Source organism: Sebastes fasciatus, chromosome 20, assembly GCF_043250625.1.
Source record: "Sebastes fasciatus isolate fSebFas1 chromosome 20, fSebFas1.pri, whole genome shotgun sequence".
Taxonomy (NCBI): Eukaryota; Metazoa; Chordata; class Actinopteri; order Perciformes; family Sebastidae; genus Sebastes; species Sebastes fasciatus.
This window is the reverse complement of record NC_133814.1, coordinates 2,441,039-2,457,362: the sequence shown is the minus strand read 5'-3', so window position 1 is coordinate 2,457,362 and position 16,324 is coordinate 2,441,039. Positions and strand designations below refer to the sequence as shown.

General features: G+C 39.8%; 1 protein-coding gene across 3 annotated transcripts in view; it reads left to right on the top strand.

Annotated features, from left to right (window-relative positions):
* LOC141758428 (V-type proton ATPase 116 kDa subunit a 1-like) overlaps positions 1-16,324 on the top strand; it is a 112,136-nt gene that overhangs the window by 18,472 nt on the left and 77,340 nt on the right. For 2 of the 3 annotated variants that reach the window (XR_012591875.1, XM_074619846.1), the window contains exons 15-19: positions 394-512; positions 5,695-5,911; positions 7,381-7,488; positions 9,541-9,741; positions 12,222-12,239. Coding sequence is in view for 2 of the 3 variants with exons in the window: in XM_074619846.1 (XP_074475947.1) it covers positions 394-512; positions 5,695-5,911; positions 7,381-7,488; positions 9,541-9,741; positions 12,222-12,239 (663 nt within the window). In the remaining variant the exon portion in view is untranslated. The remainder of the gene's footprint in view (positions 1-393; positions 513-5,694; positions 5,912-7,380; positions 7,489-9,540; positions 9,742-12,221; positions 12,240-16,324) is intronic. The other variant, XM_074619847.1, reaches the window with a different exon arrangement.

Sequence of the window (16,324 nt, the reverse complement as noted above, 5' to 3'; positions counted from 1 at the left end):
CTTCATTACCATGAACACACACACACTGTAGTTTATTTTGACTCAATCCCAAATACACTATTATACTACTATCGGATTAATCCGCCACTGAAAATAGTCCCCAACAAATGCACTATTTTCTCTTGTGTGAATGACATGTCTTAAAAGTTACTGTGCCCAGCTGTTTTAGGAAATTATTGAGCCTATTTAAAAAATGCTTATAAGATTGACATCTTAAGTAGGAATGAGTAGGCCGAATGACCGAAATAATTACCACAAAGGAGCAAATAATATTGAGTTTCCAATGTATTTGGTTTTGTGCACCCTAATGCAAAAAAACAAAAAAACAAAACTAAGGAATGATTACACCTTAGTTGGTCTCAAACATTTGACCTTGTTGTGTAATCTCTGCAGATCTGGAATGTTGCCACCAACAAGCTGACCTTCCTCAACTCATTCAAGATGAAGATGTCTGTGATCCTGGGCGTCGTCCACATGTTGTTTGGAGTGTCTCTCAGTCTCTTAAACCACCTGTAAGTACTACACTCAACAGCTATGCTGATCATATACACCTGAACCACTGGGTGTCTTTCTCAGTTCTCACTCCCGTTATTTACAGGCTTATAGCATCGTCACTACGAGCAAAAGGGTTTTCTACCTGATTTTAATGGCCACACTCGAAAAGCCTGTGAAAGGGGGGCGAGATCTAATGAATCATACACAAGTCTGGACAGTATTTCCCTCAGTTGTTTGCACAGGAAACAACGGAAGTAGTTGTGTGAAGAATGAAAAAAGAGGGCTTGAGAGAGAAGTTCAAACCCAGGGAAGTCCACCTATTACCAAAGATGGCCGCCATTAGCGGACAAACAGTGTGTTCCAATCCACATACTTCCTGAAGTACACTTCAATGTAGTGCACTGTGTGCACTCTGTACTTACTTGAGTAGTGCGTGAATTTCAACGGGGTAGGGTTGTCTCAAATCAAACACTCTGCCGCGCACATACCGGAAATGAAGATCGCAACATTTCACCGCGGCTCACTACCCGCCAAAATATCTTCTTCTTCTTCGGGGTTTTACGGCAGCTGGCATTCTTTGTGTTGCAATTCTGCCTCCTTCAGGTTTTACCCGTCCACTACCCGCCAAAATATCTGCCTGCTTTGTTGATCCAGAATACACAGAAAATGAAATCAAATGAGTAGACGTGAAATGTTATAACTTACATCTACATCTACATAAGGTACGTTGTTTAGCAACGCAAAAGCTCCTGCATCATCTGCCGCCATTTTCACATATTTGAATAGTGGTCGTGGTCCCGCCCCTTCCGCTACGTAGCCAAGATGGCGACAATTGAGTGTGAAAAGTGTCCAGCGTTCCACACTCAACGATTTGACCGTTTTGAGTACAACATCCGGGTACTTCGAGTGCACTGCATTTTGCCGTACTTCACAGTGTGAACGCACTTATGCACTCAAAATAGTAAGTGTAAGTACTGAAGTACGCAGATTGGACCACACTGAAAGTGACATGAAATTCGTTTGAAGCCTACTGAGGCCCGAAAATGACTGTCAAAAAAAATTACCGATGGTGTGAAACAAACAGATTTTTGTTGGAAAATGTTTGGAGATTTTGAAATCAGACTTCACATCATGCTTTATGTAACGTACACAGAAAGTGGGCTCTGTTTTTTGGAAAATCTGTTTAGATTTTAGTGAATCTACACCATAAAAAAAGTCCTCCTCCAGTTCCTTATTGCTCTGTGACTACAGATACACAGACAGCAACCTGTTGATGTTGATGCTGAAGAAAAAGTTAACATATGAGGAGTGAATTCCACTGGTTCCAGCAGTATACATGTACACACGCAGGCAAAATTGTTGGTACCCTTCCGTTAAAGAAAGAAAAACCCACAATGGTCACTGAAATAACTTGAAACTGACAAAAGTAATAATAAATAAAAATTTACTGAAAATTAACTAATGAAAATCAGTCATTGCTTTTGAATTATGGTTCAGCAGAATCATTTTAAAAAACAAACTAATGAAATTGGCCTGGACAAAAATGATGGTACCCTTAACTTAATATTTTGTTGCACAACCTTTTGAGGCAATCACTGCAATCAAGCGATTTCTGTAACTCTCAATGAGACTTCTGCACCTGTTGACAGGTATGTTGGCCCACTCCTCGTGAGCAAACTGCTCCAGCTGTCTCAGGTTTGAAGGGTGCCTTCTCCAGACTGCATGTTTCAGCTCCTTCCACAGATGTTCAATAGGATTTAGATCAGGGCTCATAGAAGGCCACTTCAGAATAGTCCAATGTTTTGTTCTTAGCCATTCTTGGGTGTTTTTAGCTGTGTTTTGGGTCATTATCCTGTTGGAGGACCCATGACCTGCAACTGAGACCAAGCTTTCTGACACTGGGCAGCACATTTCGCTCCAGAATGCCTTGATAGTCTTGAGATTTCATTGTACCCTGCACAGATTCAAGACACCCTGTGCCAGATGCAGCAAAGCAGCCCCATAACATAACCGAGCCTCCTCCATGTTTCACATTAGGTACAGTGTTCTTTTCTTTGTATGCTTCATTTTTGCGTCTGTGAACATAGAGCTGATGTGACTTGCCAAAAAGCTCCAGTTTTGTCTCATCTGTCCAAAGGACATTCTCCCAGAAGCTTTGTGGCTTGTCAATATGCATTTTGGCAAATTCCAGTCTCGCTTTTTTATGATTTGGTGTCCTCCTGGGTTGTCTTCCATTAAGTCCACTTTGGCTCAAACAGCGACGGATGGTGCGATCTGACACTGATGTACCTTGACCTTGGAGTTCACCTCTAATCTCTTTGGAAGTTGTTCTGGGCTCTTTGCTTACCTTTCGTATTATCCGTCTCTTCAATTTGTCATCAATTTTCCTCTTGCGGCCACGTCCAGGGAGGTTGGCTACAGTCCCATGGACCTTAAACTTCTGAATAATATGTGCAGCTGTAGTCACAGGAACATCAAGCTGCTTGGAGATGGTCTTATAGCCTTTACCTTTAACATGAAGGTCTATAATGTTCTTTCTAATCTCCTGAGACAACTCTCTCCTTAGCTTTCTGTGGTCCATGTTCAGTGTGGTACACACCATGACACCAAACAGCACAGTGACTACTTTTCACCCTTTAAATAGGCAGACTGACTGATTAAAAGTTTGAAGACACCTGTGATGCTATTTACAGGACACACCTTAGTTTAACATGTCCCTATGGTCACATTATTTTACATCTTTTCTAGGGTACCATCATTTTTGTCCAGGCCAGTTTCATTAGTTTGTTTTTTTAAATGATTCTGTTGAACCACAATTCAAAAACAATGTCTGATTTTAGTTCATTTTCAGTAAATTTTTATTTATTATTACTTTTGTCAGTTTCAAGTTATTTCAGTGACCATTGTGGGTTTTTCTTTCTTTAACGGAAGGGTACCAACAATTTTGCCTACGTGTGTATAAGATAAGATAAGATATTCCTTTATTAGTATGTATGATTTCTGTGTGATTGGATGTGAGTTATGTCTCAGGTTTAATAACAGTGTTTCCTGTGTCCACCACAGCAACAAAAACAAAAGAAAACGTCCGATCCACTTCCTCAGTACGTACGTGGTTGTTGTTGTTGCTGCACTACACTTTTGTCACTTGACCCGTGAACGCCAATGAGTTCATCTTACAAGTAAACGGCACAATTTTGAGGAAAATTGGCTTACTCTGATATTTTACAAAGAAAAGAAAAAGCAGACAATTTAGGTAAACAGGGCAGGCATCTTGTTAGCTAGACTATATGCTCATGTGCATAATATCTAGACAGATAAAATGATGCAGCCTAAATTAACGTGATTGCATAGGTGCAGTTAGGCTGTGGGTGTGTGCTTCCAAAAAACATCCAAACACAGGAAGTCTGGATGGGACCCAAACTGCATTCAAATACCAAGGATCAAGCCTTGGTTGTACTATACTTCAAATTTAAAACAATGTCCTCACTTTTTGTCAGTACTATAGTCCCTTAAAAGGTAATGGAAAATGACTTTTTAACCCTCTGAGCACCACAATAGACCCGTTTTGTCTTCTTGAGGGGGGTACAGGGTGTCTTTAAGGGGAGATAGCAGGTCTGGGAACCTGAAAATTAATCTGAGATGCAGCTCAGTGCTGTCTGTCAAGTTGTTCTAGTCATAAATCAGAAATAAACATAAATTCATTAATAAATGTATTATTTAAAATAAATTGTAAAAGTGTATAAGGGCTTAGAACATTATGATTTAAGTATATGATGGTCATCCCCATGCTCTATTATGTCTCATAAGTTGTTGCATCAATTTTTGGGGTTAATACTATTTGTTACATAGATTTGGTGCTAAATTTAACTATTTTTACCACTGGAGAATTGATAAAAATGATCAATAATCACGCCAAAATACCACATTAAGACACCAAGACCTTGAAGAACACCATAGAAAAAGCCATGCTGTGATTTGGGATCAATAACTTTTGACATTTGGAGATTTCTTCAAGAATTGCATTTTTTGGCGATTGGATGGCGAGCACTTCTGTTGTGTAAACTGCTCAGAAACCCCCTTATTGTCAATGTAGCTAGGAAAGCCATCCATCCTCTGAATGCTCTAGGTCTCTAGTCTGATCCATCCATCCTCTGAATGCTCTAGGTCTCTAGTTTGATCCATCCATCCTCTGAATGCTCTAGGTCTCTAGTTTGATCCATCCATCCTCTGAATGCTCTAGGTCTCTAGTTTGATCCATTCATCCTCTGAATGCTCTAGGTCTCTAGTTTGTGGCTGTAAAGTTTCATCAGGCTGTGATTATCCTAGAGGTCACCACAGGTCATTTTATACAGTGAGGTCAATGAAATGTCTCCTATGGGGACTAACATCATCACACATGAATACAGTTGGGCTCATTGGATCCACAAGAGTCTCAGCTTTACAGTAATACCCAATTTGTGTTGTTTAGGGACCCCAGTATGCAGAAATATTCAGATACATCATTTTAGAATAGGAGAAAATAACACATTTATACTGCATGAAAAAAACTGCATGTGATTGTCATAAAGTGGGCATGTCTGTAAAGTGGAGACTTGTGAGTACCCATAGAACCCATTTTCATTCACATATCTTGAGGTCAGAGGTCAAGGGACTCTTTTGAAATTGGCTATGCCAGATTTTCCTCGCTAAAATTTAGCCCAACTTTGGAGTGTTATTTAGCTTCCTTCCTGACATGGTAGCATGACCTGGTTGGTACCAATGGATTCCTTAGGTTTTTTCTAGTTTCATATGATATCATATGATATCTCTACTCTAACCCTGAAACTGAACCTGCTACAGCCTCTGACAGACAGTTAGGTCAGTCGGGACCGCGGGTCTCAGGGGGTTAAACTGTGTTTTAATACAAATTTTCTTATGTCCACATCGCCCCCACATGAAACACTGTTATTATATCCGTCTGAATGGATACAGTAACACTGATGGAGTATGATGAAACAATTACCCTACTGGAAACTGTTCTGGCTGACAATGCCAGTGCTATCTAACTCCTTCACATTCACCTGCTGATTGATGATATTTTCACTGCAGGCCATCATCAGTAAAGTGAAACCACTCAACAAATGGCACGCTAGATTCTCCATCACCGACTTCTTAAAATCTGCTTTGTTTGTGTTGTTAACTGACTTTGCCGCTCTGCAGGTACTTCAAGAAGCCGCTGAACATCTTCCTGGGCTTCATCCCAGAGATAGTCTTCATGTCCACTCTGTTCGGCTACCTCGTCCTGCTGGTCTTCTACAAGTGGACGGCCTACGACGCCTTCACCTCCAAGGACGCGCCCAGCCTGCTCATCCACTTCATCAACATGTGTCTCTTCAACTACAACGACCCCACAAACAAGCCCCTCTACAGGGGACAGGTGCTCCCTCCCCTCATCCACCCCCCTGCCTCTCCCAGCTTCCTGCCTCTCTCCCTCATGCACTAGTGTGGTTGAACCCTGGTAGAGAGGTGCACAGCAGCTCATAGCAGAACAATAATAATAGCATAATTAATAGTAATATACTACATAAATAAATAAATAATATTTTGTTCCGATACCAGTATTGGAAATACCTCCGATACAGCTGGTCGTATGATTTTGAAATGTATTTTTTTAATGCCAGAATTGATATATTTCCTTCATTTGAGTCTATGCAGAGATAGAAGGAAGTTACCGCTTTAATTGTAATTATAGTCTGAGTAACGTGACGTCATATCCGTTCCGTATCCGTCGACCAAAACAAACCCCAGCGAGCCGAAACAAGAAAGTAGAAAACGCCAGGAGGGTCCACGTGGATACGACCTGCACCCTCACATGTTAAATCCAACGTGGTAAACACTACACATCCAGTAAAGTATTCAAAATAAGTTGTTAACAAATGCTGGAATAGATATTGAATGATCAATATGGTTATGTACAGTATATATGCATTTATACGTGTTTATATATGTGAAGTTGAAGATCGAAACCACAGAGAACATTCTTTTACTTCCTTTTAAAAGGACTATTTGTAAGAATCAGAAATGTCTTGTTAACAGCGACACCTGTGGCCGTTAAGTCAACGAAAGTCAGCGTCCTGTTTCTCGCGCTTGTGCTCGCTCTACATAGACATGAACGAGCATCGCTCAAAACAGTGAGGCGACACACGTCAGCTAAAAGCACAATATCACTCTATATTTCAGCTGCTTGGCAGTAATGTTAGCTGACCAGACGAAGGTCTCTCCATGAATCAATGCTGATCCTAGTGTTGGATTTTCCTGCCTCAGCCTCCCAACCGCGGCCGGAGGGAACAGGGGAGACACCGGAGTTTTGGTCGGAGACGATAACGTTTCTCTCTGCGGAGCCCCGTCACTTCACAAGACACGGGAAACCTCTGTTGGTCTGGAGGAGCTGCAGCAGTTATTTCTGCACAAACGTCCACTGTACATTCACTAGATATTCTCAGAGCTAAACTAACTCTTCTGCAGTTTGTAGTGTGCGTGCATGCACGTGAGAGCTGAGCGAAAGAGTGAGAACAAGCGCGCTGTGTGAGTGAAGGCAAGCAGGCAGAGGAGCAGAGTACAGCAGAGACTCCGGTCTCCAGGACCGGAGTCTCTGCTGTACTCTGCTCCTCTGCTCCTCTGCCTCCTCTATTGTTAGATTAGAACAACAAATAACTGTAACAAACCTGCGTCGCAAGAATGAGAATGAGACAAAAGAAAAAAAATGCCGTGTTTTCTGTCCCAGCAGTGAGGGGAGGAGGAGATAGTCAGGCCTCACCAGGATCCTTTCAGGGAATTAGCATCTTCTGATCATTGCTACACATCACCACCATCACCTTGTTAACCTCTCTCTGTTTGAATCTGTAGATGGGGATCCAGATTTTGTTGGTGCTGATTGCCCTTGCATGTGTACCCTGTATGCTGATTGTGAAAACTTTGGTGCTTCGGCGTCAGCACCTGTGGAAAAAGCACCTGGTATGTGGATCTGACCCCACCTATATAACCTTACTGCCACCTTTGATGAATAACATTTATAACCTTTGGTATAACCTTTTTTTTTTTTTTTTCCACTCCTATTCTGCCATTCATTTCAATGCACATTGTTAATGTGGTTGGTTGTGTTCGTGGTTGCCATGAAAACATGCTTAAAGCCTGCCTTGGAAACGCTCATATTTTGGTGGAAAATTTGGTAGAAATGAACTGAGGGCACCCTGACAGCTGATGATCTGCCACTTTTATCCTCTTATTCTACACGTAAATTTGACAAGTTTTTATCCAAAATTGCCGTATATCCAACAAATATGAATTTCTTGAAATACCTGGTGTATCGGCCTGGTGCTCACTGGCTCTCTTAAACCTCACAGAAATGCAGTCAGACTGAAGATCAGTACCAACTTTAAAGGTTCCATATCGTGCTCATTTTCAGGTTCATAGTAGTATTTTGTGTTTCTACTAGAACATGTTTGCATGCTGTAATGTTAAAAAAATTAATTTTCCTCATACTGTCTGCCTGAATATGCCTGTATTCACCCTCTGTCTGAAACGCTCCGTTTTAGTGCATTTCAACAGAATTGCAACGGAATTGCGTGGCTAGGCAACAGTCTGGGTCCATGTTTACTTCCTGTCAGCTGATGTTATTTACATACACTGCAACAGGAAATAAACTGGGACACATTTAGAATGTTTACATTTAAAACCGTGTAATGACATCACAAATGGACAGAAATCCTAACGGCTTGTTTCAAACGCACAATTTCTGAAGACGGGCTGTGTATATTTCTCCGTATATTGAGCGGTTTGATACTTTCACAGTATTCATTTCGCACTTAAACCTGCTTTATAATATAAAAGACATGAAAATACTATTTTTACAATATGGGACCTTTAAAGAATTACGGTCGTGTTAACCATGTTCATGAGATGAATCCTACATATTAAGTAAGTGGAGTGCTAGTCAGTGTACATTTTGGCACCTGGTCTATTTATATATTTTTAGTTTACTTTTTGGCATTTTTGCCTTTATTTACACCCGGTCTTATGCCAAAAATATATTAGCTTTTGTTACATTTTAGTAAGTTGATTATAGTTTAAGTTAAATTAAAGACATTTTGTCAGTGACATTTCTGATTTTCGTGTCGCAACATTAACATTAAAGATAGGGTCGACGATGTTGGAAAGCTAGCATAATTTGAAAGTAGCATCACCTCAGGAGCTCCGTCTAAACCTCAACTCAACAACGCTACCTCATGACAAGTAAGTATGACAGTGCTACTGCAGGGCTGACTTTTCTCTTCCATTCTCCAGTAAACTTGACGGCGGCGACACGCTTTGAGTTCAGGTTGGTGCACGCCAAGGGTAGAGAACGAGCAGGGAGGCATCTGATTGGTTCTTTCCAAGCGGACCTCGAGTCAGTGATTGGTAGACGTTTTTACAGGATTACAGCAGCTACAGATGACGGCTCTTTTCCAGTCCTTTTTCAGAGCTCATCAGTAATAGATCGCTGTCGGGGTGTAAAGACCATTTCAACCAATAGAACAAATAGTGGAGACTGGAGAACATCGTCAACCCTGCCTTTAAAGTTATCAAGTTATCAAAAAAATTGATAGCTAGCTGACATTCCAGATCCAAATTAGCCACCAGAGCAAACTAGCCTGCTGTCAAGCACATAAAAGCCATTTTAGACGAGTAAATATTAGACGGTATCAGGATGTTGCTGGTAGCTTCAACAGAAAATGATTTTAGTCATACTGAGACCAGAATTTCTTCTCTGCCATTTAAAGTTTTACAGTTACAAGCTGTACATTACAAAATAAAAGTCCTCGACTGTGTTTCTTGAGGTTTAACTCAACCAATGAGCAGTGTCATGTTTCACAAGTGGCGGATGGATTTCATTTTGGAATGAAAGCCTTTAACTCACTGTACTGGGTGCCCTGTTACTTTAAAAACAAATGAAGCAAATGAAGAAGAAAGCGTTGAACCTAAGGCTTGCTTTAAGCTAGACACAGCTCTTGTGGCTTTTGTATCTAGTCCCAGAAGAGGGAAGAAACCCCCGCAGAGAATCTAGAGCAGACTTTAGAGCAAACAGGCGTGTCCTCATCATGCACCGGACTCACCCAACAGGGCACGCAGAAGTTCGGAGGGGTGCGGGTGGGCAACGGGCCAACGGAGGACGAGGCTGGCATCATGGACCATGACCACCTCTCACAGCACTCAGAGGAAGGAGATGAGGTGAGCTCACCAAATATCACCAGACATCACTGATTCAAATTCCATCCCCCTTCCAGACCTTGATTTTGTTTCACTTTTAGTACTGTTTCTTTAATTTCATGGGTTATTTCAATTTTCTGTATGCAAAAACATATGAAATCCATACCCCAAATAACGTCTTTCTCAGCATTGACCTTTTACCTACCGTGCCTTTTTAGCTGACGTTTTGTGGGCAGATTGTGTAGCACATTACACTTTGCATTACACCGGTACTGAAACATCATCCAACCACTAACTTAGCAGAGAATACTACAAGTTCTTCCTTATGTTTAACACGGGCTGGGATTCGCTTCTGGACTAGATATAGATAATAAAGGTTCATTGTAATTTTCACATTTTTCAGAGAAGTATATAGTTCCCTTAGAATGCTTACAAAATAGTAGATATACTAGATCAGGGGTCTGCAACCTGCGGCTCCGGAGCCACATGAGGCTCTTTAGCCCCTCTCGAGTCCCACATGGACACGCTCCAGAAAGCCATAATTAAACACGCCATATCAGGCCGTGTGTTGCTGCGATTAAAGGATCATCACCTGGAGCTCCTCAGGCTGGAGGCTGAGGAGCAGCAGCAGGAGATCTGGCAGGACCTCCTCCTCCTCAGAGTTCAAGAAGAAATCATTGAACTCAATGACATCTGCTCTGTGGAGTTTTAAAAAAATTAGTGGAAATGAATAACTGTTTTTTCGAGAATAAAGTCATAATATTACAAGAATAAAGTCATAGGTTATAAAGCAGTAATTTGACGTGTTATTGAATTTTTTTCTCATAATATGACGACTTTATTTCTTGAAAAATATGACTTTATTCTCATAATATTATGACTTTATTCTCTAAATCTTAGATTTATTTTTTTTTCCTCAATGTGGCCCTAATACTCCGTCGTACCGTCGTACTATAGACCTACAACAATGATAAATAAAAATGAAGATGTAAACAAAAAACAGTTATTCATTTCCATTTCTATAAATCCACAGGGAGCCACTGGAGAGGAGCTAAAGAGCCACATCTGGCTCCGGATCCGCAGGTTGCAGACCCCTGCTTTAGTCCCTGTCGTACCTTCATATCAGAGAGCAGTCTTCTTCTCCCGAGTAGTAACAAGAGACAAGGACGATGTTGGCACAACAGCATGCAGAGAGAAAGGCAGGGCAGGGATGGATCGGAGCAGATAAGAGATGGATTTTCCATTTCAGAAACATAAACAGCGAGGTGGTTTTCATGAGAACCAGCGAGTGGAATTTCTGATATACCAGCCAGAGTTTTTTCTCTCTGTGACTCAGAGGTTTGGTGTCTCCCCGGTCTCCTGCGTAATAAATCTCTCTGCGTGTTTATGCTGCGATAACAGATTACATAACTGTAATATAATAAGACTGCTTTCTGTCATCAGTATTCCAAGTGTATGATATTCCATGTAGCCATGGCTTAAACAACATACTTATGGGGATTTAATATTGCATAGTGTTGAGTAGCAAGTGACTGTAGTTTCTATAGGGGGTTGGACAACTCACTGAATACTACAGAAGATGTTAACATCTGTGGTAAACTGATTGAAATAGGTCTCCCTTTCTCTTGTGTTTTTTCTCTGGCTCTCTTGAGTACACACGTGACCTTTGAACTTCTAATCAGTGGTTTCTGGCAGTGCTGGTTATTTGGGAATCCACAATCCTTGATCTGTGCAAAAACACATTGTGAAGTTCAGCCAAAGCTAATAAAAGTCTTCAAAAGTCTAGAATTATCCTAATTAATTGGGTATCTTCATCCTGGCAGTCGTGTGTAGTGCCTGTCTGCGCTGCGTCTTGGCAACAGGCCTACATATGACTCCCAGGATGCGCTGTATCCCTCCGCCCTGGCTCAACAACGAAGACTTAATATAACATAAGAATATACCAAGAGACTGTAACTTTGGAAGATACACACTCTGATTTGTGTAGATTACAGTGACCCGTAACTCTTTCAGAATACATATGACATGAGATTATCGTATTAACAAGAAAATCTGAACCTATCCTTTCAGATTCAACCCGACTGAACCCAAAGTGGTGCCAAATTTAAGATAGACCAGGATAATGCAATTCATTGGCTACACACTGTGTAGCCAATGAATTGCATTATCCTGGTCTCCCCCCCCGGGAAGTGCATGTCTATTTGCAAAACATGACAAATGGATGCAGAACAGTCAGAGAGAGAAAGAGAGAAACGTCTTATTAAATTACATTTGAAAATAACCAAAGGGAAGCCCAACCTGAGCCCAAAACTTTACCCAACGAAATGGCCTTAACCCGACCTGAAACCCTTTAAATACCTTTATCTGGACCTTTTAGGCTCGGATGAGGTTCCAGAACTCCAGAGTCTAGCAAATAAACTGCAAAAAGTATGATGGACCCTTGTGGATCAATGCAGTTCCTGAATTCTGCCACTAACCTTTGACCTTTGCTTACTTTCAAGCACCCAGAGGAAGAGCCGGTAAGAACCTGAGTTTTGGTATCTTCTTATAGCATGTCTGGATGCTGTCTTGCCTGATCTGTTTGTGCCATTAGTACCAAGTGGTGGTCTTTCTGTACTGATGTACTGTCTACCTCCCAGTACCAGGCATGTTTATGTGTGTGACTGTAAAGATGTATCTTTTTGTCTGTGAAATTTCACTACGAGGTCATTTAGTGAGATACTCATTCTTGAGATTGCTACAGTTCCATTTGTTTCAGTGCAGTTTTTCATTGACATCTAGTTTCAAGAAAATGACATCAGCTTTGACATTCTTGACATTTATTCATTGCACGTTAAAACTTTTGGCAGATGCCCTCACTTCTAAAGAGAAAAAAAAGCTTTTAAAACTCAATGAGAGACTTAATGACTTGTTAAGTTGGATATTTTTTTAGCGTACCCTTGAATAAAGCTGGTGCCAAGACCACTGAAATAGAATCCGAGACAAATCCAAGTACGAGCGGTTTTGAGATGAAGTGAAGATCAGGTCAAAGTCAGGGGTTGAGTGCGAGTCGTAATTAGTTTAAAATAGAGCTGTCAGAGTTAACGCAATAATAACGCAAATTTGTTTTAGCGCCACTAATTTCTATAACGCATTAACGAAACTTTTAATTAACCTCTTAAAAATCCAGACCACTATTGGATCTTCCGGAGGCTGTAGCGGGTTCAGTTTTAAAGTTAGAGTGAAGATACTGGCATCATATGTAACAAGAAAACCTCAAGAAAACCTCAGGAATCTATCGGTACCAACCGTGTCACGCTAGCTTGTCAAGAACGCTCCACAAACATACCATAAATTTTGACGAGGAAAAACACACACACACACACACACACACACACTGAAAATGATAGGCTTTTGTAGGAACTATAGGCTTCTTTGAGGTTTATAACGAGGGCTGTTAATAATGCGTCGACGCAAATTTGTTTTAACGCCATTGCTTTCGATTTTTTAGTTGTAACGGCTCAGGTTTAAAGCTATGAGTGAAGATACTGGTATCATATGAAACTAGAAAAACCTGAGGAATCCATCGGTACCAACCATGTCATACTAGCTTGTCGTGAAGGAGGTAAAATAACGCTCCAAACTTACGCTAAATTTTGGTGAGGAAAAACTGGCATGTCCATTTTCAAAGGGGTCCCTTTGATCTCTGACCTCCAGATATGTGAATGTAAATGGGTTCTATGGGTACCCACGAGTCTCCCCTTTACAGACATGCCCACTTTATTATAATCACATGCAGTTTGGGGCAAGTCATAGTCAAATCAGCACACTGACACACTGACAGCTGCTGAGTTCGCCACGTTATGATTTGAGCATATTGTTTTATGCTAAATGCAGTACCTGTGAGGGTTTCTGGACAATATCTGTCATTGTTTTGTGTTGTTAATTCATTTCCAATAATAAATATATACATACATTTGCATAAAGCAGCATATTTGCCCACTCACATGTTCATAAGAGTATTAAATACTTGACAAATCTCCCTTGAAGGTACATTTTGAACAGATAAAACATGTGTGATTAATTTGTGATTAATCCCGATTAACTACGGACAATCATGCGATTAACTGCCATTAAATATTTGAATCGATTGACAGCCCTAGTTTAAAACAAAACAAAACAGTGGCCATTCAATATTCTTAATACTGTTGTCTCATGGCGGGATCACACTACACAATATTTTTGCCTGTTGAGACAGTTACTGTGTCTGTTTCGACAATAATAGAGTGTGTTTCCATCCAAACAAGTACAAGTCAAAACACTCACCCAGACAGAGACAAATTACCCCTCGCACGGCAGCTGGATTCTTGTGATGTCATAAGGTCACTCGGAAATCCATCTCTGTCAGGCTTCAAGCAATGCGTTTGATTCCAGCAAACCAGAGCAGGGACCGCGACTGACGTGTGAGGAGCTACGGGCGCGGTGAGACACAGCGATTGTTGGTTCTAAACAACAATGGCAGCTCGTGAAGAGGTTCATGTAGATCAGGGGTCTGCAACCTGCAGCTCCGGAGCCATATGCGGCTCTTCAGCTCCTCTACAGTGGCTCCCTGTGGAGTTTTTAAAAAAGTTAGTGGAAATGAATAACTGTTCTTTGTTTACATTTTCATTTTTATTTATCATTGTTGTAGGTCTAATGTACGACGGTACAACGGAGTATATGGCCACATTGAGGAAAAAAATAAATAAATCTGAGATTTAAGGAAAAAAATCATAATATTATAAAGTAGTAATTTTACATTTTATTTTCCTTTTTCTCGTAAAGTTATGATTTTATTCTCGTAATATTATGACTTTTTCTCTCGTAAACTTATGACTTTATTCTCGTAATATTACGACTTTTTTTCTCGTAAAGTTATGACTTTATTCTCGTAACATTTAGACTTTATTCTCGTAAAGTTATGACTTTATTCTTGTTATATTACAACTTTTTCTCGTAAAGTTATGACGTTATTATCGTTATATTACGACTTTTTTCTCTTAAAGTTATGACGTTATTCTCGCTATATTACGACTTTTTTCTCGTAAAGTTATGACGTTATTCTCGTTATATTACGACTTTTTTCTCGTAAAGTTCTGACATTATTCTCGTTATATTGTGACTTTTTCTCGTTATATTACAACTTTTTTCTCGTAAAGTTATGACGTTATTCTCGTTATATTGTGACTTTTTCTCGTAATATTACGACTTTTTTCTCGTGGAGTTATGACGTTATTCTCGTTATATTGTGACTTTTTCCCGTAATATTATGAAATTTTTCTCTCGTAAAGTTATGACGTTATTCTCGTTATATTGTGACTTTTTCTCGTTATATTACAACTTTTTTCTCGTAAAGTTATGACTTTATTCTTGTTATATTGAGACTTTTTCTCGTAATATTACAACTTTTTTCTCGTAAAGTTTTGACGTTATTCTCGTTATATTGTGACTTTTTCTCGTTATATTACAACTTTTTTCTCGTAAAGTTATGACGTTATTCTCGTTATATTGTGACTTTTTCTCGTAATATTACGACTTTTTTCTCGTGGAGTTATGACGTTATTCTCGTTATATTGTGACTTTTTCCCGTAATATTATGAAATTTTTCTCTCGTAAAGTTATGACGTTATTCTCGTTATATTGTGACTTTTTCTCGTTATATTACAACTTTTTTCTCGTAAAGTTATGACTTTATTCTTGTTATATTGAGACTTTTTCTCGTAATATTACAACTTTTTTCTCGTAAAGTTTTGACGTTATTCTCGTTATATTGTGACTTTTTCTCGTTATATTACAACTTTTTTCTCGTAAAGTTATGACTTTATTCTTGTTATATTGAGACTTTTTCTCGTAATATTACAACTTTTTTCTCGTAAAGTTTTGACGTTATTCTCGTTATATTGTGACTTTTTCTCGTAATATTACGACTTTTTTCTCGTGGAGTTATGACGTTATTCTCGTTATATTGTGACCTTTTCCCGTAATATTATGACATTTTTCTCTCGTAAAGTTATGACGTTATTCTCGTTATATTACGACTTTTTTCTCGTAAAGTTCTGACATTATTCTCGTTATATTGTGACTTTTTCTCGTTATATTACAACTTTTTTCTCGTAAAGTTATGGCTTTATTCTCGTTATATTGAGACTTTTTCACGTAATATTACAACTTTTTTCTCATAAAATTATGACTTTATTCTCGTAATCTCCAATTTGTTTCTGTTAGTGTGGCCCTAATACTCCATAGCACATTGTCTCTTTGGCCCTCACTGCATTAGACTTATATACTATATACTTAGACTATAAACTGTGTTACCTTCATCACAGTGATCAAATGTTTTGTGGTTCCAGACAGATTATTTTTTTTTTTTGCCTAAAATGGCTCTTAAGATAGTAAAGGTTGCTGACCCCTGATGTAGATGCTGCAATAGCATCAGTTAGATCCACCACTGAGGTGCCCTTGAGCAAGGCCCTTAACCCTCAACTGCTCCAGTGGAGCTGCTCAGTGGCCAGCAGATCGCACTGTGGTTGTACTGGGCAGCTTCCAGGTGTGAATGTGATCAGGGCGTTCCTGAAAAAGAGAGCAT